Source organism: Oncorhynchus kisutch, linkage group LG1 (assembly GCF_002021735.2).
Source record: "Oncorhynchus kisutch isolate 150728-3 linkage group LG1, Okis_V2, whole genome shotgun sequence".
NCBI lineage: Eukaryota > Metazoa > Chordata > Actinopteri > Salmoniformes > Salmonidae > Oncorhynchus > Oncorhynchus kisutch.
The window spans coordinates 70,857,831-70,882,146 of NC_034174.2; the positions used below are offsets into that span (position 1 = coordinate 70,857,831).

At 43.2% G+C, this 24,316-nt stretch overlaps 1 protein-coding gene across 3 annotated transcripts in view; it reads right to left on the reverse strand.

The window, feature by feature from the left end:
- The window catches only part of LOC109896623 (cytosolic purine 5'-nucleotidase-like), a 31,524-nt gene extending 9,472 nt beyond the window's left edge, over positions 1 to 22,052 (reverse strand). Inside the window, exons 1-13 of one of the 3 annotated variants that reach the window (XM_031831628.1) lie at positions 21,816 to 22,052; positions 18,831 to 18,963; positions 10,429 to 10,502; positions 5,733 to 5,850; positions 5,265 to 5,360; positions 5,013 to 5,104; positions 4,740 to 4,797; positions 3,936 to 4,029; positions 3,607 to 3,660; positions 3,323 to 3,406; positions 2,764 to 2,805; positions 2,528 to 2,635; positions 317 to 383 (exon numbers count right to left, since the gene is read on the reverse strand). In XM_031831628.1, the coding sequence (XP_031687488.1) occupies positions 317 to 383; positions 2,528 to 2,635; positions 2,764 to 2,805; positions 3,323 to 3,406; positions 3,607 to 3,660; positions 3,936 to 4,029; positions 4,740 to 4,797; positions 5,013 to 5,104; positions 5,265 to 5,360; positions 5,733 to 5,850; positions 10,429 to 10,502; positions 18,831 to 18,931 (988 nt within the window). In that variant the 5' untranslated portion in view covers positions 18,932 to 18,963; positions 21,816 to 22,052. Of the gene's footprint in view, positions 1 to 316; positions 384 to 2,527; positions 2,636 to 2,763; positions 2,806 to 3,322; positions 3,407 to 3,606; positions 3,661 to 3,935; positions 4,220 to 4,739; positions 4,798 to 5,012; positions 5,105 to 5,264; positions 5,361 to 5,732; positions 5,851 to 10,428; positions 10,503 to 18,830; positions 18,964 to 21,815 lie in introns of all 3 variants that reach the window. The other 2 variants (XM_031831631.1, XM_031831629.1) reach the window with 2 other exon arrangements.
- Between the last annotated feature and the right edge of the window lie 2,264 nt (positions 22,053 to 24,316).

Sequence of the window (24,316 nt, forward strand, 5' to 3'; positions counted from 1 at the left end):
GAGAGAGACAGACAGAGAGACCGACAGAGAGACAGACAGAGAGAGAGAGAGATTGAAATGTAGACGTTACTGGATGATGTTGTTTTATGAAAGATTTGTACCACGTTTTTCAGATTCATATCATTGTTTTGTTTTTAGGGAACCCAGACCTCCCTGGAGAACAGTGAACGTTGTTGAGAAGACTATGCTGGCTAAATAAAGGTTAACTGAGATCCATCATGTTTAGAAGTACTCTGCTAGTTAGATGATTTGTGAAGTTGGCAGTGCTGTCTGGTGGTTTGTGCTGTGAGTCAGTGCATGTCCCCAGGTATCTTACCTCCAGAGTAGACGATGCCATGGTGCAGGGGTCCGGTGTAGGTCCCGATCTTCAGCCGCCCTGTCGTCTATAACACCAGAGAACACATGGAACAGTAGCCTCACCGCAAAACAATGTCAAGTATATGTATTCATTATGGATCCCCATTAGGTCCTACCAAAGCAGCAGCTACTCTTCCTGGGGGTTATTATAGATCCCCATTAGTTCCTGCCAAAGCAGCAGCTACACTTCCTGGGGTTTATTATAGATCCCCATTAGTTCCTGCCAAAGCAGCAGCTACACTTCCTGGGGTTTATTATAGATCCCCATTAGTTCCTGCCAAAGCAGCAGCTACACTTCCTGGGGTTTATTATGGATCCCCATTAGTTCCTGCCAAAGCAGCAGCTACACTTCCTGGGTTTATTATAGATCCCCATTAGTTCCTGCCAAAGCAGCAGCTACACTTCCTGGGGTTTATTATAGATCCCCATTAGTTCCTGCCAAAGCAGCAGCTACACTTCCTGGGGTTTATTATAGATCCCCATTAGTTCCTGCCAAAGCAGCAGCTACACTTCCTGGGGTTTATTATAGATCCCCATTAGTTCCTGCCAAAGCAGCAGCTACTCTTCCTGGGGTTTATTATGGATCCCCATTAGTTCCTGCCAAAGCAGCAGCTACACTTCCTGGGGTTTATTATAGATCCCCATTAGTTCCTGCCAAAGCAGCAGCTACACTTCCTGGGGTTTATTATAGATCCCCATTAGTTCCTGCCAAAGCAGCAGCTACACTTCCTGGGGTTTATTATAGATCCCCATTAGTTCCTGCCAAAGCAGCAGCTACACTTCCTGGGGTTTATTATAGATCCCCATTAGTTCCTGCCAAAGCAGCAGCTACACTTCCTGGGGTTTATTATAGATCCCCATTAGTTCCTGCCAAAGCAGCAGCTACTCTTCCTGGGGTTTATTATAGATCCCCATTAGTTCCTGCCAAAGCAGCAGCTACACTTCCTGGGGTTTATTATAGATCCCCATTAGTTCCTGCCAAAGCAGCAGCTACACTTCCTGGGGTTTATTATAGATCCCCATTAGTTCCTGCCAAAGCAGCAGCTACTCTTCCTGGGGTTTATTATAGATCCCCATTAGTTCCTGCCAAAGCAGCAGCTACTCTTCCTGGGGTTTATTATAGATCCCCATTAGTTCCTGCCAAAGCAGCAGCTACACTTCCTGGGGTCCAGCAAAATGAAGGCAGTTTAAACCATTTTACCATTACATTCACAGATTTCACAACACTGTGTGCCCTCAGGCCCCTACTCCACCACATATCTACAGTACAAAATCCATGTGTATGTGTGTGTGTGTATAGTGCGCATGTTATCGTGTGTGTGTGTATGCATGTGTCTGTGCCTATGACTCCGCTGTTCCATAAGGTGTATTTATCAGGGTTTTTTAATTATATTTTTTTCAAATCTAATTATACTGCTGGCATCAGTTACTTGACGTGGAATAGAGTTCCATGTAGTCATGGCTCTATGTAGTACTGTGCGCCTCCCATAGTCTGTTCTGGACTGTGAAGAGACCTCTGGTGTCATGTCTTGTGGGGTATGCATGGGTGTCCGAGCTGTGTGCCAAAGTACAAGTAGTGATGAAGTCGATCTCTGCTCCACTTTGAGCCAGGAGAGATTGACATGCATAGTATTGATATTTGCTCTCTGTGTACATCCAAGGGCCAGCCGTGCTGCCCTGTTCTGAACCAATTGCAATTTTCCTAAGTCCCTTTATGTGGCACCTGACCAGAAGACTGAACAGTAGTCCAGGTGCGACAAACCCAGGGCCTGTAGGACCTACATTGTTGATAGTGTTGTTAAGAAGGCAGAGCAGCACTTCATGATGGACAGACTTCTCCTCATAGCTACTGTTGAATCAATATGCTTTGACCATTACTCCAAGCAGATTAGTCACCTCAACTTGCTCAAATTATAATTCTTTAGAAGTTGTACTTCACATGGTGTGACCGAATAGCTATCAGGCTACCACACCATCAGGCTACAACACCATCAGGCTACAACACCATCAGGCTACCACACCATCAGGCTACCACACCATCAGGCTACCACACCATCAGGCTACCACACCATCAGGCTACCACACCATCAGGCTACCACACCATCAGGCTACCACACTCAAAAGTCTCGGCACTGTGTTCTGACAGAGGTGTGATGGTGTAATTACTCACTGTGTCGACTTGTCTGAGCACCGTTCCCTCTCCAAAGAACAGAGGCTTCCTGGCGTCCACCAGAATCAGGTCAAAGTAGGACTGCCACGGCCGGTGGGATGTCCCGTGCTGCAACACAACACAGATTCTGGTCAATGCGTACCGACGATAGTTAACTTATATAGATGCATGTAGTTAACAAGATTTCATGTCTGAGGGAGAATGCCGTGTATGAATGTTGAATATGATTCTCTTACCTTTGGGCCGTGGGGGAAGTCAAACAGGTATGTCATGATCTTCTGTGAGAAACGTAAACAACATAACGAGTCTATTAGTCATCTCATGCAGCTATATGCCCCAGTTCAGTACGCAAACACGTCACTCCAGTTTCATATGCAAACGTGACAGTTTGCCAGGACATGTTTTGTGAAGCCGCGTGTGTGTGTTTGCTTTGCATATTAAATGTTGCTCTGCATGGACGTTTAACAAGGCAGGACTTAACTATTGTTTTGGGCTCTGAAGGATGTCTGTTACTGTGTACTGTGCATGTGAATCGTCCATTCCTCTGTGTGTGTGTGTGTGTGTGTGTGTGTGTGTGTGTGTGTGTGTGTGTGTGTGTGTTTGCTTTGCATATTAAATGTTGCTCTGCATGGACGTTTAACAAGGCAGGACTTAACTATTGTTTTGGGCTCTGAAGGATGTCTGTTACTGTGTACTGTGCATGTGAATCGTCCATTCCTCTGTGTGTGTGTGTGTGTGTGTGTGTGTGTAAACAGTGGACCGGGGCACTTAGCGTGGTCAGTACTGTGGACTCACGTGTGTGTATTTGTAGTCACTGTTGGTGGCCAGGAACACCTTGGCTACTTCATTCATTCTACTCAGCAGGAGAGGCAGCTTTGCCTTGATGAGAGAGAGGGAACACTAAATATTACAAAGCCATTATCATACACAGTGCGTTCGTACAGGCATACAGACAGAGACGTAAAGTAAATGTTGACTTCTCGTCAGGTTTGGAAGTCGTCGTGCCAGTGTGTTCCCGCAGGAATACGACACAAGTCGAGCGCTAAAGGGGCTGGTAAAATGTTCATGTGTGTACTTACGTCTCTCACTACGTACTTTTCAAGGTTCTCTACTGTCTTTTCCTTCAGGGTGCCCTGGAAGACAGGACAACAGGTAAATGGGTTGAAATATATCGAAAAAATAACAAGCTCACATACATCATATGGTCTTCTTTATGATGACACTCACTGTAAACCATGTCAATCATTTTCAGGGTACATACCATTAGCACTACGATAAACAGTAAACGATTGCTTCAAGATAAAGATCATCATTGGGCGTTTCGCCCCATATAACACCTTGAAATGGAAGTAAAGTGAATGGAAGTGAACAAATGATTGCACTGTGATAGACTTCCTCATCGCGCTACCTTGAAGTGGACCCAGTCGACGGCGTCGCGGATGTCCTGGAACATGCTCTTGAAGGACATGAAGAGGTCGCCATCTTTAAAGCCAGTCTCACAGCTGAGGTAAGGGGGGAGGAGAGGGACACACAGAGCCAGTGGACAGGCCAAGGCCAGACAGAGAGCTTTGCTTTTAAACGCTAGTAGCCATTTTCACTACATTTTTTTGTTTTGTTTTTGTTTTGCTTTTAAATGGGATAGTCTTCCCTTGTTTGAGGTGGTTTCCAGCCAAACAGGAAAGCAATCTCCCCCTAAAAGACCAACAACTCGTTTCAGAGGAGAAGACATGCAGCCATTCCATTGCAGATCACATCATCACACAAAGAATTCATTAAAACTATCGCTAACAAATGATTGTACAATTATATGGAGACGATAAGACATGATATTACATCATGCCAGATGATTAGTCATTACAGGTCAATTTAAATAATAAAAGTAATGAAATCTGAAAATCTGGAATTAAGTTACTGCATGCATTCGTGGAATGATTAGTATGGAAGACCAATAATCATTCAGAGAGCTGAGTAATCCTAATAAAGTATCTTGTTTATGACACAATAAAAGGGTGGTCCTATTACTCATCCACTGGTTTAACAGGGTTAGGGCTAAAGTACTTCCTTATTGGAGGATTTTTATTGGAGATATGGACCTACCCTGTTGTCATGTTGTCTAATTGGCTTATCAAATGTTGCCATGTCATATCCAGGAATTATTTGTATATAACCCACAAGACAAATAAGGTGGGTAGTGTGACTAGGGATTCCTTACCTTGCATATCTGTCACAGTTTGAGAAGAAGTCCACGAGGCAGGCAAAGAGGTAGGTCTCTGGAGAGAGAGAGGGAAACTGTACTGTAAAATCAATCGAGTGTCAATAAAGTTGAGTTGAACTCCATGGCCTTGCCTCAAACTGTGCTCAGACAAAATGGAGGGCATGTCTGGGCTTGTCCCTCTTATGAATGACAGTTGAATCTAGATGGAGATAAACACATTTTTAAATAATTAAATGGCTCTGGCATGGACAGAATCTCTCCTCCTTCTACCTGGCAAGTTGAAGAGAGTGTTGAGGATATAGAAACGTTCAGTATCGTCACGCTGGATGAACTTGTTCGGGTATAGCTCCCGTATTTCAGGTCTGGGGAGAGAAGAGAAAAAGAAAGTGCAACGTCAGGAGAATTTCTTGGCAGGTAGACCGGGATCTAACCTTCAAAAACCCGCTCAATGATCCGGGGAGAAGGAGGACGTAGGGAGGACACTGTGAGAAGGTTAGGAGAGCGTCGGGGTTCACCATTTACCCTCGTAGGAAATTGAAGCCGTGGACACAGACCAGGATGTTGCCGTAGGCGTCCACCTTTAACAGGTTCCCATACAGAGTGTCAAACACCAGGCCTCTGAAGAAATACAGAGAAACAACATCATTCAGTCAGTTAGAATATCTAGAAATGGTTGATACATGATCTTTAAAAGCCCATCAGACAATCTACCTAGCTACAACCAGGACCAAATTAGAAACCCACGCAGCCAGGTATAAAAATAGCATTAAAACGTCCTCACCATGGCAACAACATGGCAACCATGATGTGATAGGTAATAGGTACCTGGTAACAAAGTACAGCTGGTGCCCCGTTGACATCAAAGCATTTCCAGTTAAAATAAATAAATAAATATAGCAGTATAACGCCATCACCATGGCAACAACATTAACGGTATGATGTGATTGGTGGTCACCTTGTGTGTGTGTGTGTGTGTGTGTGTGTGGTCACCTGGTGGGGAAGGCAGGGTCGTAGACGAAGCTGAGCAGCTCCTGGGGGTAACCGATGTGGACCAGGCGCTCCACGGTCAGCTCAAAGCCCAGGGACTCATACTCTGGAGACTTGTACACTGGAGAATAGAAACACAGACGTTAGCATTTAACACAAGCCGGTGTAGACTACAGAGTCACACAGCAGCACTCCCCGATGCCTATACAGGCACGTAATTACACTGACACCATACATTTAGGAGAAGGACGTAGGAGGAAGTCAAGTCTAATGGCCTGTTTGCGAACGGACTACTCTGTAAATTGCAGCCTCCCATTGATCCTCAACCAGCCAATGGGGACCCATTCACCTCGACAACAGCGCGTTATCTATTGCAACGTGACATGGTGACGTGATGCAACGCGAGACAGGTATTTTTAAAAGAACTCTAACCGTCAGGGTATCTGGGATACTGTTGGTAATAACATAGCCTGGCCCCTCTCCCCCTAAAGTGCATGCACGCACACGCCCGGGCACACACACACACAGAGCACAGGGGCCTGAATACCCTAGGATCTAATCCGTGGAGAAACAGGATCCATAGCTCAACTCTGGACTCTGATACTAATGAGGCCCGTGGAGACGATGACATTCAGACGCCAAACAACCAGACATCTCCAGGGCCCTGTTCATTAGGGGACATGACAGAAAACAGTTTACAAGGTTGGGCAACAGAAAAGGATAATAAGCCTTTCTTACTGGGCAGGTCCATTTAGTCCCTCCCTGTTTCAGTCTGTTTTCTGCCGTTTGGTGCCTAATGAACACATCCCCCAGGCCTGGTGAGCCAAGCCATGGGTGAAGGGGAAAAGTAGAGAGGGATACAATGTCCAGGCCTGGGCCAGAGGGGCCTATCAGCCGATGAGAATGCTAACTGACATTGGAAGAAGGCTCTGTCAGATGGTATTCATATAAAGGGTGTTTTTCCACATTAGGTCCAGTCAGGCTGCAGGAGGGGAGGACTTGGCTGATGCTTAGAGGGAGCAGGAAGGACAATGTGGGGATAGGCTAGCTAGCGCTGAGACTCCAAACGTGGAAGGAATAGGCCTGGGCAAATATGTGTCTTACTGAGTTAGCGCATGCACACAGACAGACAGACAGACAGACAGACAGACAGACGAGTGTGAATACCCATCTTGGTGTAATGTGTGTATGCGCACATTTACCCATTTGTGTGTTTGCTTCTTAGCCCAATTGTGTGTTTTCTCTCCCTCGCTCTCTGGTGAGTTCAAATCCCCTGTGGTGTTCCAGTGTCCCTGGCTAGCTAGCGAAGCAGAGGAGTGCTGGGCATCATGCCCAGGGCTGCAGCCTCGAAGAGTCGCACAGTTCTGGGCCAGACTCCTCCATACAAATAGCCCCTCCCACCTTTCCTCCCCTCATCCCTGCCTCCATTTCCTTAAGCTCTGTGGCTGTTACAAAGAAACCTATTTTAAGAGTATTTTCCCCTCCGCCACCTTCCTGATCAGCTCTCTCTTTGGTTGGCCCGGTGATGAGCAGAGTTCGCTCGCTCTCTCTCTCTGCACTGTCCACTGCTGTGACCTTCAGACAGCTTTAGCTTAAACACACACAGGCGTGGAAACACACACACACAGCCTATTTATGTCTGTATATATAGCACAGTCTAGTCCAGGGATAGGAAACGTTGATGGGGGTGGGGGTCACAGAAAAACAGAACTCATCATGAGGGGTTGCAGTGGGCAGTGGGTCTGCACATCCCCACCTTGCGAGCAAAACATTTCAGCAATTCTACACATTTTTCCATGGGGTGAACAGAAACGTAGGCCGTTTTTAATAATATAACTGGCCCCACCCCGGTCGCTAATTTGGCCATGGTTACTACAAGTTTAAACAGGTGAACGCTAGACTAATTTACCGATAAAATATATATATTTTTTAAATCCCTGACATTTCAAAATTGAACCTTGTGTGTTCTATTATTCTAAATCTCTCAACAGTAAGTTGAGAGATGGGGGTGAAATTGTTCCGTGGCCCATCCCTGTTCTAGTCCATTAGATTTACTGGTCTGGGACCATGTTTAAGTTGAAATAGTTGATTTGTTTACTCATAGGCGAGGGGTATACCTTACATTTGGGACGAATGTGACACTGAAAAGTAGTAAATTATAGCCTGGTAACACAAACACACACTAAGCTTGGGGATCCATTAAATCCTCCTCTCCTGATGCAGTTGTTGACAGATAATTGTACTCCCCTTAAGCCGTGTGTGTGTGTGTGAGTGAGTGTGTGAGTGAGTGAGAGAGAGGAGAGAGTGACCAGGCTAGAATTTACAGTCCTCCAGGGCCAATTTCTTTCCAAATGTAAGCTATACCCCTCACCTAAGGGTAAACAACTTTACCCTTTAACTAAAACATGGTCGTAGACCTGTAAATCTATTGGACTAGACTGTGCTATATACAGATACATAAACAGCCTTCATCCCAAATGGCACCCTATTCCCAATAAAGTGCACTAATTTTGACCAGAGCCCTATGGCACCAGGTCAAAAGAAGTGTACTGTATCGGGAATAGGGTGCCATATGGATCGTAGCCATAGCTTATGACATATGAAGTGTCTTCTGGACAACTTCCTGGTTGCTAATTATAGGCCTAAGTAATTATATAGCCGTATCGGAGGTGGGTCCAGACATCGCTGTCACTCAGACAGCAATATCTTTATTAGACAGCAACACCTTGTCAAAATAACATAAATTAGTAGCTTGGGCTCCGCTCTACCAAAGGCTAAGAGTTAGCATAGCATAGTCTAGCTTATTCCAAAACTAATGGCTTTCAGGCTAATCACCATGCTACAATAGAACAGTGAACGATAACCCCGCGCCCCATAGAACTAACAGGTCGACAGTGTGGCTCCACTAGTCGACTCTCTCACTAGGTTGTTTTCAGAACAGTGTGTGTGTGTGTGTGTGTGTGTGTGTGAGTTATTTGAACTACAGTACAGTGAAGCCTCTATGTTGTGTTTTCAGAACAGCGAGTCGTCGAGGACAGATGTGTCAGCCAGCGTCGCCGGGGGCATCTAGTTGCCACGGTAATGTGCCAGAGGCGAGTGGGCAGGGACAGTGTTAGGACACAGAGCTGTCATCAGTGGATGATTTCACGACCTTTGATATAAACCACAGTTAATAACGGATGACCTATCATCAAAGGGCATGGTTCAACTAATGCCCTTTGATTTTATCAGGCATCGTGGTCTTGATGTGGAAATACTGTATGGTAGTGACATGGATAGAGGGGAGGACATTTGATCTCCTCTGTGTGACACAAAGCTATTGACAGAAGGCCTATATATCATAGAGGACCATGGTCCAACACTGACCAGAGATCACGGTCCTAATACGAACGTATAGGACCACTGTATGGTTATGGTCTATTTACAGTCAGAGGATTTGTTGTACATGTAACCATGTTGTATGAAAACAATTGTGGACAACTCCTAACAGCCCCCTTTTTAAATCCTCACTAGAAACAGAAACCAAATGGAAAGCCTACCTGCTTCCGTGAGAAGTCGTCCCAGTGAGGGGTCTGACTCCTCAGGTGTCAAGTACTATCACCTATTGGTCAAGACGCTATCTACCTAGCTAATCGTGCTTCAGTGACTCAGCTAAATGGAGGGTTGGTAATTCATCTAGAAGTACAGTGTGTGTGTGACTTTGAGGAGGGGGTCATCCCTAGGGAAAGGGGATCGCTTGTACCCGCAAACACGCGGCCCATATCCCATTTCCATCATCTGAGGGCAGATTTTATGGACGCTCAACTGTTGACATGTAGCCTCTTTATATGGGATGGCCCATAACCAAGTGATGATGTTTACAAGATGCCAGGGCTATCGTATCGCTTCACTCAACGCTCAAGTTGTGACCGCAGGAACGGGCTGTGGCCTCCCTGGCCAGAGCACGACACAGCGACACCTCAGCCTCCTGCCGGTCACTGGGGAGAACCTCATCTAGGGTTTTGGTGCGCCTTGCGGCCACAAATCGGGCACGGACTCATGTCAACGCCATCATCTAGACATTGTGTCAAGAGATGTCCCCTAACTGACTTTAGCCTTCATGTGGTTGACGGTCAGGTCAATGGATTACAGACAACCTATTGTCACTTAGAAAACTATTAGAAAATTACTGCTACTTTCTTTTACTATTGCTTAGTCAAATACAGAGAAACTGTACTAGTTAATATTTAGAAAGTGAGGATAGTCTTAGCCATTCACTTGAGGTCAAAGAGTTTTGTTGTTTGCATATTCCAATGACAGAAGTCTAAAAACAATACATCTAAACTGACATCTAAATCAGATTACAGATTGAGTTAACGCATTTTCCTCCGTTACAGTATCCTTCTGAAGAACTCATCACCTTTTTCCATCATCGCTGTACCCCAAGAAACCTACACCTCCCCTGCCCTTCTACCCACCACCCCTAGTCCCCAGTGAGTCTGGTCTGGGCTTATTGAATGACACGTGAGCCCCTGTTCTGACCCGGTGTACTTTGTCAACAAACACTGAAGGAGAAATCAATATGGCCGACGACTAGTTGCTATGCCAACCAAACTAGAGTTGACCCTACATTGTAAAGTAGTGACGGTGGGCTGAGGGCGCCCACATACACACTGTAAAGAAGTGTTGACGGCCAAGGCAGCGACTGTAGTGCACTTACCGGCTAGAGTGTAATCCATATCGAAGCCAAAGCATTTAATCTTCTCCATGGCCAAGCTTCTGTTTACAAAAACTCTAAAAAGAAAAATTAAAAAGGGGAGGAAAGAGAAGGATATAATCAGAATGTGATTCAGAGTGATTTTGAGACATACAAGAGAGTTCTACCTCTGTGTGCAAGGAGAACATTAGGATAAATTGCCTCTCACAGAAGAAGAATGAGCAGAGGTATTTTTGCGATTAAATCATATGTTAGCCATCTAGTGATGGCTCACGTGGTTCTCATTTTGAAATATAGCCTAACAAACATCTACAATTGATATGCATGGCCTCTAAACAGATATTAGAAACAATCTGGCACAGATAATGAAGTCAGTAAGCTCCTATTTTCTCTAGCCTTACAAGGCACGTTCCCACATGTCTTAAAAACATAGGAATTTGAGTATTAGACAGCTAGACTCGCTGTCTGAGCTTTTTAACCTTTTAAAAGGCATTATTAGCCTTTAGACAGTGCATTGCTTCCTACAGGGTAGGTTCACAAGTGCACACTATAGCAAAACATTTTGCAATGGACAACAAAATGAGCATTTCTTATTGGACAAGTTCCATCCCTGTATCAGTCAGTTTGGTACCTAATGAACATGACTCTCCATTCTGCATAGACAGCATGTTTACAGTGGCACCTCAACTAGCTCAACTGTCCCCAGTGTTAAATCTGAAGGCATGGTAGGGGGGTCTGCATGGCCGGAGTGGTCGGCATTGTTGGCATATCCTGCCTGACACTTTCTGATCCAGCCAACTCCAGTGGCAGGCCAGGCCAGGCGGCTCCAGTGGCAGGCCAGGCCAGGCAGCTCCAGTCAGAGCTGGAACCAGTCAGGAACTCTGTTCCTCTGGTTCTAGGCTTTTCCGTGTTAGTGCAGCCTAGCCTGCTACCTACAGCTTTTGAACAAACTACCACAAAACAACTTATACTGCAAAGTAACTTGTAAAAAAAGATTAGGCTACACATAGAATTTAGCATTTTTTTAAATAAATATTTTGGTATTCAAAAAAGGTCTCCAGATGTTTTCACGCACAAATCAACATAATTAATCTAGCCATTTAAAAAAATATATGTTTCATACAACTAGTCAATCCAGTTCAACAACTACATATCTGTTAATGAGATTGAAAACATGTTGACAGGCATTCCACAAAGCGGTTTTTCTTTAATCCGAAACAGTCAATCCACATCTATGACACAATCTTCATTTCCACAACACCCCAACACTACCCTTTTCCTATTCCGGGAAGTAGTAGGTCCGGGACGATACCAGTTAGTATCATGGCAAAATAAATAAACAGATTTATCTTATTTTAAAAAAAAAGTCTTATTGTTGGTAACAGACATCATTATGTTGTCATCAAGTCACATTTATATATTTTCCAAGCTATAGAACACAATATTTTAAATACAGCAGGTTTTTAAAGGAGCAAAGAATTGTCTGCTTTGTGTTTTCATTTTTACCATGGAAAACATATTCACTATAATCGAATACTCACACTAACCACACTAATGTACTATTTGTGACTTAAATTGAGTATGTAGTATGCTTATTGGTCATAGTATGGATATAGTTAGTATGCCAAAAGTTCTGGAAGTCGTACTAAATTCGCCAAAATACTAAGTATACAAGCAGTGGACACAATTTCTGTGCTTTTAGGGCCCATAATGCAAAATGGGCGTGGCTTCACAACGTTTTCAGATTTGGAGAAAAAGAAAAATGGTGGAAAATATGCAGCTAAAGTCCAATGAGAAAAGATACTAATTGCTTTAACTAATTGAGACAAATGTTAAGAAAATGTTGAGCAATGTAATAAAGTAATGACTTTTGAAATAAGTTGCATTACACGTTATGTTGGCTGACAGTTAGCTAACCTTACGAACCGCATATCATCACAGCAGTATGCAAGCTAACTACCGTCCTAAAGTTAGTTGGCTACTAACATATCGAATTTGCCAGGCAGTATATTAACTATATGCTATATAACTAACTACTCAATGTTTATTGACATGATTATTCACTTCATTCTTAGCTATGTGGTTTAGTCATTGTGCATTCTCAACGGGCATTGCTATGCTAATAAGCTAGAAAGAGGTTGCATAGCAACAGCATCAACTTCCGGTGGACAGGCAAAGCACTAGTACACTCAACTGAAACGATACAGTTCTTTTACACTATACTAAAATTAACTAATAGTATGCAGTATATAGACTCATTACGTATGTAGTATACAGTATGTTAGTATGGGTATTTGAACACAGCTATTATGATAATGCTATCGTCACCGTCCTAGGAAATAGACCATAATACATTCATAAATGATCCAATATTTTGTCAATACCTTGCTGCAGCTCCATACTGATGAACCAGCTTCCACTGCGAGTTAAGCCCGGCGGCAGACATACGATGCATTCTGTGTCGTGACTAAAAGTTTACTAGCCTGCGCTCTGGCCTAGCCCGCTTACATAATGCTATTCCAACTCCAGCCCAGAAACAAAAAGAGCCCACTCTCTTTGCTTCCTTGCCATTCAATTTCTGACTTGTTGCAAAAATTATTGTTGCCATTCTGCATCATTCTCTGTTATTGTTGTTTGTGGTGCCCGTTTGTCACTAGTGTTGTTGGTTGGGGGGAGTTGCAGTTTGCTGTAGCCCTCAAAGACATCCAGAACAATCCATCAGGTGGAAACAGCAACAAACTCAGTGCCTCCCAGGCCCTAAGCCACTGGAGCTAGGCTAATGTACAGTACTAAGTCTCAAGCCTGTATTCGCAAAGAGTCATCGTGTACTAGGATCAGTGTGGCCTTTTAGGTGATAATGAATGTGATTGTATGGACAGGAGGGACCTGATCCTAGATCTGCGCTCCTAACTGAGACGGTTTGTGAATAGGGGCTATGCTATCCATCAGGAATAAGGAGAACGTAACATCATTCACTGCTTTAACTCAAAAGAATTTCATCAGAAATAGCCAATTACCTGATGCTTACAATCCCTAATATGGATGATACGATTACAATGTCAGTGCACTGGATGTGAGGTAGACCTACTACTGACACTAAGCTGTAGCTTACAGCCAAGGTCTCTCTAGGATAACTGATAACAATTGTCTGGAATGTGAGTAGGCCTAAGAAGGACCTACTGTATTCTCAGCATTGAGTACAAAGCGGGGTCTTGAAGTAATGGGTAGATTACTGGGGGTTCTCCTTGTTCCAGTCCCCCTATGAACAGGTTAAACAGTCAAGGCCCTGTTCAGGCCCTCCTTCTGCAAATAGACCAAGGTGTTCTGGGGCTATTAGCACCGAGGTGAACGTGAGTGGGAGTCATAAATGTTGCCCAAGTTCTGCGAGTACTCATTTCCCTACTATTGACAAAGCGTGACGGTGGGGGACAGCCCACTTTGACCTGATGACTGGGCCTCAAATAGACTGAATGTGTGGGCCGGCCTCCCGTACTAGCCTACCATTACCAGATTGTCTGGTTGTCGCCACTGTGGTCTGACTGAGGGATTCACTTTTAGGTGCAGGCGGCGTAGAAATAGATTTACTAGAACGGGTAAAGCCCCTCAGAGCACAGTGATTCTATTTCTATGTAGTCTATATCTAACAGTGAATCCCTAGCTTAGGCAGACCACAGCGTGTGACAATCAGGCAGATTTGTGTACCACCAGTACCCTTATCTTATGGAAACAGTACATTGAACCTACCATGAAAGAGTTTATCTAGGTCTAACAGACCCTTCTCTGTGAGACTAACAAATGGTGTTCGCCTTACTGACTGAGTGGATTGTTTCATTGTATGGTTTCATCAGCCTTTCAGCAAAAGGTTGCTGATATTTTTGAATCTGCAAAGTTTGTTAAACTAAGCCTGACAAAAAAGTGTTGTTAGATGTACATAAATGCATCAGCCCCTCAAAACAACCAGGTAGTAACAGTTCAATGCTGTTGTCGTGAGGGACTTGGCTTACAGACTTCTTTACAGATGCCAGAGAGCCAGTGAACTCAGATAGACCCAACAGCGACACAGTGACAGAAAAGTGACAGCTTTAGTGGCGCTGTAATGTCCATAGGTTATGTAGCCGTATGAAATAACTGCAATTAACCCGCACACGCACACACAACGTCTCTTTGGTGAAGTTAAACGTTGCACAAGCGGCTGTTTATCTCACTCACGTGGAGCCGGCATTCCTGCCCACTGCCATTGTCTACCGTTAAGGCCAGCTAACCAGCATGCACGGCCAAAGGCTTCTTTCCTATCATGAGGTAAAATGCATTTAGGGCTCATCTATTTTAGGGTCCCCATTTTCAATTACAAAAGTATGTGACTGCCAAAACATTGTAACCTATTTTACGACCGGGCACCACTTTAGCCTATATTTAACGAATTAGAGGACTAGTTTATCGAGTTAGGACATAGAGAGAGGTTATTTGACCGCAGCACACAGCTAGTGTAGGACCACACACACACAGTCACACACACTAGAGCTGGGATGATGAACCGAAAATGATCGACAGACATTTAGCTGATATCTTCCATTACGATAAGTAGCCTATAGTAGAGGAATGTGAAGTTTGAAATTAAATATGTTTGCTAATATAATATGGATGTTTGTTAATGGGACAATTGATGGCTACAACCATCAAACAGGTACTAGTAGTTTAAAGGATCATTTTAAAAACCTGTGGTGTGCATTCATGTTGTAAACTTATCGTTCTATTTATCGTTATCGCCTAAATTCAGGCAATTTATCGCAATATGGATTTTTCTGCCATATCGCCCACCTCCAACACATCACAAATGACATGTCAGTATTGAGAAAACACGTGTGTTTCAGTTGAACAGGATGTTGGCATAACGGTCATGAAGTTCAGAGGAAGACGCTTCAGACAGGAAGTGCTAAATGAAATCCACAGAGACTTGGTTTTACACTGAACGGGTGTAAAACAAACTAGTACACACGGACTCTGTAATATACGCTACAATGGCTGACAGGTTGTCGCAAGATTTTTGACCAAAGAGTAACCTACAACTACACCATTCAAATCTACAGCAATTTACAAGACATACTGAGTGGTTATGACGGTGTGAACTGAGAATTAGGCTAAGTGGAAAGTTGACGTTGAAAGACATTTACAAACAGAGGGTTGGGACTAGTAGTATCATAGCGTACTGTCATATGTTGCTGCTGTAATTATCTGTGGTAGACTAATAACTAAAGAAAACAGTGACACACAATACACGGCTACATACAGTACAGTAGGTTAATATAAGTGAATCTTATTGTACATCATTTACATGTTAGTCATTTAGCAGACGATCTTATCCACAGCGACTTACAGGCGCAATTAGGGTTAAGTGTCTCGACAGATTTTTCACCTAGTCGGCTTGAGGATTCGAACCAACAACCTATCGATTCCTGGCCCACAGCACTTAACCGCTAGGCTATCTTCCCAGTGTCCATCCATCCATGCAGAGTACCAGTCAAAAGTTTGGACACAAATACTCATTCAGGGGTTTTTCTTTATGTTTACTATTTTCTAAAATTGTAGAATAATAGTGAAGACATCAAAACTATGAAATAACATATGGAATCATGTAGCAACCAAAAAAAAAGTGTTAAACAAATCAAAATATAATTCATATTTGAGAGTCTTCAAAGTAGCCACCCTTTGCCTTGATGACAGCTTTGCAAACTCTTGGCATTCCCTCAACCAGTCAGAGGATAAGTTCATTAGAGTTACCAGCCTCAGAAATCAGCAACTGCACCAGAGTTCAAGTAACAGACACATCTCAACATCAACTGCTCAGAGGAGACTGAGTGAATCGGGCCTTCATGGTCGAATTGCTGCAAAGAAACCACTGAGAAGAAGAGACTTGCTTGGGCCAAGAAACACGAGCAATGGACATTAGACCGGTGGAAATCTGTCCTTTGGTCTGATGAGTCCAAATTTGAGATTTTTGCTTCCAACCGCCGTGTCTTTGTGAGATGAAGAATAAGTGAACGGATGATCTCTGCATGTGTGGTTCCCACCGTGAAGCATGGAGCAGGTGTGATGGTGCTTTTCTGGTGACACTGTCAGTGATTTATTTCGAATTTAAGGCACACTTAACCCGCATGGCTACCACAGTATTCTGCAGCAATACGCCATCCCATCAGATTTGTGCTTTTGTTTTTCAACAGGAAAATTACCCAACACACCTCCAGGCTGCTGAGCAATGTGACCAACAAGGAGAGTGATGGAGTGCTGCATCAGATGACCTGGCCTCCACAACCACCTGACCTCATGATTTAGGGTGAGATGATTTAGGGTGAGTTGGACTGCAGAGTGAAGGAAAAGCAGCAAACAACTGCTCAGAATATGTGGGAACTCCTTCAAGACTGTTGGAAAAGCATTCCAGGTGAAGCTGGTTGAGAGAATGCCAAGAGTGTTTAACACTTTTTTGGTTACTACATGATTCCATGTGTTATTTCATAGTTTGTTTTTACTATTATTCTACAATGTAGAAAATAGTCCAAATAAATAAAAACCCTTGAATGAGTAGGTGTGTCCAAACTTTTGACGAGTACTGTACATACATACATACATACAGTGGGGCAAAAAAAGGTCAGCCACCAATTGTGCAAGTTCTCCCACTTAAAAAGATGAGGCCTGTAATTTTCATGATAGGTACACTTCAACTATGACAGACAAAATGAGAAGAAAAAAAATCCAGAAAATCACATTGTAGGATTTTTAATTTATTTATTTGCAAATTATGGTGGAAAATAAGTATTTGGTCACCTACAAAACAAGCAAGATTTCTGGCTCTCACAGACCTGTAACTTCTTCTTTAAGAGGCTCCTCTGTCCTCCACTCGTTACCTGTATTAATAGCACCTGTTTGAACTTGTTATCAGTATAAAAGACACCTGTCCACAACCTCAAACAGTCACACTCCAAACTCAACTATGGCCAAGACCAAAGAGCTGTCAAAGGACACCAGAAACAAAATTGTAGACCTGCACCAGGCTGGGAAGACTGAATCTGCAATAGGTAAGCAGCTTGGTTTGAAGAAATCAACTGTGGGAGCAATTATTAGGAAATGGAAGACATACAAGACCACTGATAATCTCCCTCGATCTGGGGCTCCACGCAAGATCTCACCCCGTGGGGTCAAAATTATCACAAGAACGGTGAGCAAAAATCCCAGAACCACACGGGGGGACCTAGTGAATGACCTGCAGAGAGCTGGGACCAGAGTAACAAAGCCTACCATCAGCAAGGGCATTGAAGATGAAACGTAGCTGGGTCTTTCAGCATGACAATGATCCCAAACACACCGCCCGGGCAAGGAAGGAGTGGCTTCTTCGTAAGAAGCATTTCAAGGTCCTGGAGTGGCCTAGCCAGTCTCCAGATCTCAACCCCATAGAAAATCTTTGGAGAGAGTTGAAAGTCCGTGTTGCCCAGCAACAGCCCCAAAACATCACTGTGCTAGTGGAGATCTGAATGGAGGAATGGGCCAAAATACCAGCAACAGTGTGTGAAAACCTTGTGAAGACTTACAGAAAACGTTTGACCTCGGTCATTGCCAACAAAGGGTATATAACAAAGTATTGAGATTAAGTATTTGGTCAATAACAAAAGTTTACACACCATATTTTGCAAATAAATTCATTAAAAATCCTACAGTGTGATTTTCTGGATTTTTTTGCTCATTTTGTCTGTCATGGTTGAAGTGTACCTATGATGAAAATTACAGGCCTCATCTTTTTAAGTGGGAGAACTTGCACAATTGTTGGCTGACTAAATACTTTTTTGCCCCACTGCACATACAGTGGGGAGAACAAGTATTTGATACACTGCCGATTTTGCAGGTATTCCTACTTACAAAGCATGTAGAGGTCTGTAATTTTTATCATAGGTACACTTCAACTGAGAGACTGAATCTAAAACAAAAATCCAGAAAATCACATTGTATGATTTTTAAGTAATTAATTAGCATTTTATTGCATGACATAAGTATTTGATACATCAGCAAAGCATAACTTAATATTTGGTACAGAAACCTTTGTTTGCAATTACAGAGATCATACGTTTCCTGTAGTTCTTGACCAGGACTGCACACACTGCAGCAGGGATTTTAGCCCACTCCTCCATACAGACCTTTTCCAGATCCTTCAGGTTTCGGGGCTGTCGCTGGGCAATACGGACTTTCAGCTCCCTCCAAAGATGTTCTATTGGGTTCAGGTCTAGAGACTGGGTAGGCCAATCAAATACTTGTTCTCCCCACTGTACATACATACATACCTACCTATGGGAACATGTCACCCCTGAGAGTATCAACAACTGTGGTAACTAATGTCACTGACAGTGTCCATCCATACATACCTATGGTAAGCCTCTCTGCGGTACTTCTTCATGGCCAGCCCGTCCATGTTGGCTGGTAGGTCTGCATAGTTCTGCAGTCTGTCGCTCCATGAAGTGGTCATATTTATACCTTTAAAATCCTCTGAAAGTCAATCTAGACAGGGAGAAAATAAGAGATTCACCTTGACATGATTCTGCAGTTTCCTCTTCTTGCGCTTTGAGCATAGGCCTAACTGAACATTATATAGGATCTATTTCGCATCAAATATCTCTGAAATCTTCAAACAGGAGGAGTATGAACTCTCAAAGAGTTCACTACACTCGCTCTGCGAAACCTGTATGAACGAGCCACAGTTGCAAGCCACTGCCTGAAAACCGGCTGCATTTGGACTAATTATGTAGTTCTAAGGCGGGGAGAGCCGCCGGGCGGGGAGAACCTAGTCCTCCAGTCACACCAGCTGTTTGTTATGTCAATGACAGAACAAAAGAGCCACAATAATCTTATCAAATCCCTAAAATACACTTTGCCAAGTCGGTGTGCCCAATGGCACCCTATTCCATATTTAGTGTACAGGGTGCCGCTTGGGACACATCCCTAGTTTGAGTCACTCTTGACGACTAAAGAAATCGAACAGTGTGTGTTGTCAATGTTCACACTTTGCAGTTTGCAGGCCATTTCTATGCAATAAGACTGAATGGAAGACTAATTACTGTCCTCATCCTGACTGTGGCTAATGACAAACGGTCGGCCACCCAGGTGGAAGAAATCAAAGGAGTCACTCACTTCTTCTGGGCTACTCAGTTTGAGGGACAAAGAGTTTAGAGCAGGTTAGATTAAATCGAGCACACGTGAGAGGAAATTGAGCTGTACGGTAGACAGTAACACATTAATGTTTTTATTATGATAAAAACCGAAATGAATAGAGCCTTCAGTGCCAGCATTCACATCTGTTCAGTGTTTAGCAGCGTAAAATTCTCAGGGGAAAGATTTATGTTTTTAGCGGTCTCTCCAAAGAAGGACCAGGGTTTTTTGTTTATACATTAACTGCCTTCTCTATCACCCAGGAGACTAGGGAAGGGAGCAGGAGAAAAAAGGGGTCAGCTTTTCTTTGTCACACAACTCGCAAATGACACAATACACAAACAAGCGAGAAAACCTTGAGGGGTTGAAGGGTCGAGGTAGCCAGCAGATCTGACCTTGATTACAGCAGCACTAGGGTTGTATAGAATTCCTGTGTATATTAAAAAGGCACTGTGTGCCGGTGTGAGATAAGGCTCGGGAAATGTACCTCAATCCAGGGATGAGAAATGTGTTGTACTTTGAATTGTCCCGTTATCCCAACTGTTACACCGAGAAGACTGCTCGTTTTTAGCACTCGTTCAATCTTCTCATGGTGTGACAGTTGAGATATTGGGACAACTCAGGAGTACAACACATTTCTCATCCTTGGATTGAGGTACGTTTTCTGAGCAATACCTCACGCCGGCTCCACGGTGTCTTAATATACACAGGAATGCTGTCCAACCCTAGTATAAGCTGTAAGCAAGCAGGTCAGATCTGCTGGCTAAGGGTGAGGGAAAGACATCCCCGGCAACCATGAGTTTCCTCACTCTCAGCTGTGCTCAGGAAAAATGACATCTGATGAGAGGCTCTGAAACTGGGTTCAGGCAAAGTGACATCACAGTGTGAACTACTCAACTGAGCAAGTTTTCTAAGGAGGCCAAGGACAGCCCTTGGCATTTTTGGCATAGATAAAAGTTTGCCTATTCCAGCCTTATGCTCCTTGATAAACCAGTGAAGATATGCAGAGTAAAGCTTTATTTAACATTTTGTAATGGGCTATACAATCAAAGACCAAGTTAATATGTTTATCCTCAATAGAACATTATACAGTGTTCATTCAGACTTGGTCCAAGGTCCTACAGAGAACACTGGACTTGCCTCGTCAGACCAGTCAATGCCTGATTGGCTGATGATGCACCATGCCAGATATGTTTTTGATGAAACAAATAGATAGCTAACGTTATGTAGCAGCTAACTACTTTTCACGTTTGCTAAACAAAAACAAAAAATGGGCAAATCAACACAAGGTAAAAAGAATGTCAAGTAAACTAGCAGCAACTACTCCATTTGAGTAGCAAGCAATAATCAGCTGAGCTTCGCTAGCTAGCATGTTAGCTAACAGCAATTTTGTGGCCAAAAAAAAGTGATAAATTAGTTAGCTAGGTCACATTTTAAATTCAGTAGCTAGGTATGTGCTTTAAAAGGTGCAATATTCATAAATCACTTGCTAATATTTCACCTCAGTTCAGTTTGTGACAAAACAACCCGTGATTGTGTAGAGAACCATTGTACCATCTAATCTATTTTCCATAAACAAAAATATTGTGTTTGAAGCTGGTATATAAAACCAAAACTTAAGAACGGGAAGCATAGAAAATCGCACATAGAACAGGTCTGCCGCTTCTTAGACTTGCTTTCAATAATGAAAGATCTATAACCTGTATTTCTATGTGAATTTGGTTGGGTCGCCCCCCAAAAAAAGTTACCTATTGCATATTTAATAACTAGGTTTAGCTCATTGTTAGCCTGCATATATACTGTAGCTACCTTTTAATTATAGGCTCAGCTCGGGCAGGGTTTGTCATTATGCGCTTATCTTGCCGGCACAAACAATGGTCTCTGTCAAATCACCTTTTCTTTGCTTGCAGGTCGCCAAGGGGGTTAGCTAGTAATGTAGCTAGTTATAGCTACCTTGTCAGCTAACAGCTGATTATGGAGTTTAGCATTAAATACTAACGTTAGGCAATTTACAAAATGGACGTTAGCTAAGCCACAATTGAACTATTTTGTCGCATTCATTAGCATTATGCTAAGCTAGCTAGCAGGTTACAAAACAACCATTCACATCTGCTCCCCCTTCACGGAAAAGCCAAAGTGGCAGACTGTCTATAGTAGAATAGAACAAAAACGGGTGTTCTGTGACCAACTTTACATACACTCACCTCTGTATTCCTCGATAAAGCAAAAAACTGCACCGTTTGGTAATCTGAGCATGCGCTTCATACACGATCAACGTGGAACAAAATCGAAAAAAGTCTCTGAAATGCACTCGCAGAAGAACAAGTAGATACGTTATGCATACACAGTCCGTGGAGATATGATTCTTTCGCAATTTCTTGGAAAAGCTCTCTACTGACTGTGGATTGTTACGGAGGCAGTGGGCGGTGTTTTTCTGCTGTAAGGGGGAGGGACATAAATTGTATTATTGAAATGTGATGATTTTAGGCTGAATACAATTCTGATATCATCAATGGGCCATCAATGACTACTGTTGCAATTCCTTTCATTCACTAAATGTATTTAGAATAAAAATACAGTTGTGATTTCGTAATTTCACAAGTTTTACTGCAAACACTATTGCAAAACTTTGATTTGTTTTTCGAAATCAATCTATTGACAATTTACACCTTTTCTATTAGGCAAATCATTTCTCTATTCTCTATTATTTTGATGAATAGGCTCCAGTAAGTAGGCCTACAATAAAATGGCCTACAATGCAGACTTGGGCAATAGAGACTGCTGCTGCCTCCACATAAATGCATAGAATAAATTGACACAACATACATAGAATAACACCCCATCATACACCCCCCTCCCCATCCACACACAACGTTAATAAGTGCATGGCAGGCAAGGATGTGACTAGGTGGCAGTTCCACATGATGAAGGCCTAAGGGCCTCTGTGTCTCCACTGATTTTTAGCAGTTTTAATGACAGGGGGACAAAGTACTGTTTATATCTGTTCAGCCTGCATCTAGGCACCCTATAACACCTCCCCGGTGGCATCAGCTGGAACTCTGTGTTCAGTGCATGTGTGGAGTCCGATATGACCCTGTCCGGGAGAGAGGAGGGAAGTGTCATGCCTATAATCTTCCCTGCTGTCTTAGTCAGTCTCAAGATTTGGGCTTTGAGCTGCACCGTCAGGTTACCAAACCATGTAACAGTGAGATGCACCGTCAGGTTACCAAACCATGTAACAGTGAACTGCACCGTCAGGTTACCAAACCATGTAACAGTGAGATGCACCGTCAGGTTACCAAACCATGTAACAGTGAGATGCACCGTCAGGTTACCAAACCATGTAACAGTGAGCTGCACCATCAGGTTACCAAACCATGTAACAGTGAGCTACACCATCAGGTGACCAAACCATGTAACAGTGAGCTGCACCGTCAGGTTACCAAACTATGTAACAGTGAGCTACACCGTCAGGTTACCAAACCATGTAACAGTGAGCTGCACCATCAGGTTACCAAACCATGTAACAGTGAGCTGCACCGTCAGGTTACCAAACCATGTAACAGTGAGCTGCACCATCAGGTTACCAAACCATGTAACAGTGAGCTGCACCGTCAGGTTACCAAACCATGTAACAGTGAGCTGCACCGTCAGGTTACCAAACCATCCATGTACAGTAACAATGCCATAGCGTATGATTGACCCAATAGTAGATCGGTGAATAATCTGCCGACGGGGCATTAGAATCTGTCTATCATCCATCTCATGTCATATTTAAAGATATAAATGTCTGCTAAAGCTATTTGTAATACGAGGCTATATAAACCCAACACTGTCTACATCCATCCATCCATCTAGCCACATGCACCTAGCCTTGTATTTTGCTGCAAGTGTCCCATTCCAAACTCTGGTGCCATGCAGTATCAGTTGCGTCAACAGAGGGCAGCGTCACACAACTGTTTCCATGGGAGGTGTGGAGAGAGGTCTGATTTTGGAAAGCTGCATGATGACGAAGGATGATACAGGGATATTTACAAACTAAATCTAGCCATATGTCAGAAATGTGCTGAATCCTCTGCAGGACAATATCTGATGTAGGTCTATTGACTAGAGACAAGACGCTTCATATTTCTTGGTTCCTAATTCTAGTGTCAAATTATGTAGAAGGACACATATTACTTTCTGTAATGGGAGGAGTAGCTCACAAATGGCAGTAACACTTCAGGTTCACCTTCTAAAATAATATACATTTCAGCATTACTACCGGTTTTAGGCTACGGAATAAATGTGTTAGGTAGCCTAAAAACGCATCCTAAATCCAATAGTACTGAGAATGAAAATTGCATAGGTTTAGAACCACATTAAATATAGTTTAGTACAATGTGTCCAGTCTCCTCAGAGGTGAGTGGCTAAAACGAGATACAGTATTTCTTGCTGAAATCAGCACTGCGCCAAAACGGACAGTTCCATCTACCGACTCTAGCGTCCAAAATAGGTGCGGTTCCTTAGATGTAATATAAAATATAAATGTGGTTATTAACCATTTAAAAGTGCTTATAATCAATGACTCAGTATATTTAAGGTATTTGATGAGAGGTTGTTTTACCTGGGAAATCTGCAGTGGCCAGTTGGGCAGGCTAGAGGTTGCCATATACGGGCTTTAATTATTGATCGTTGGAAGGTCCCCCTATAAAAAGGAGACGCG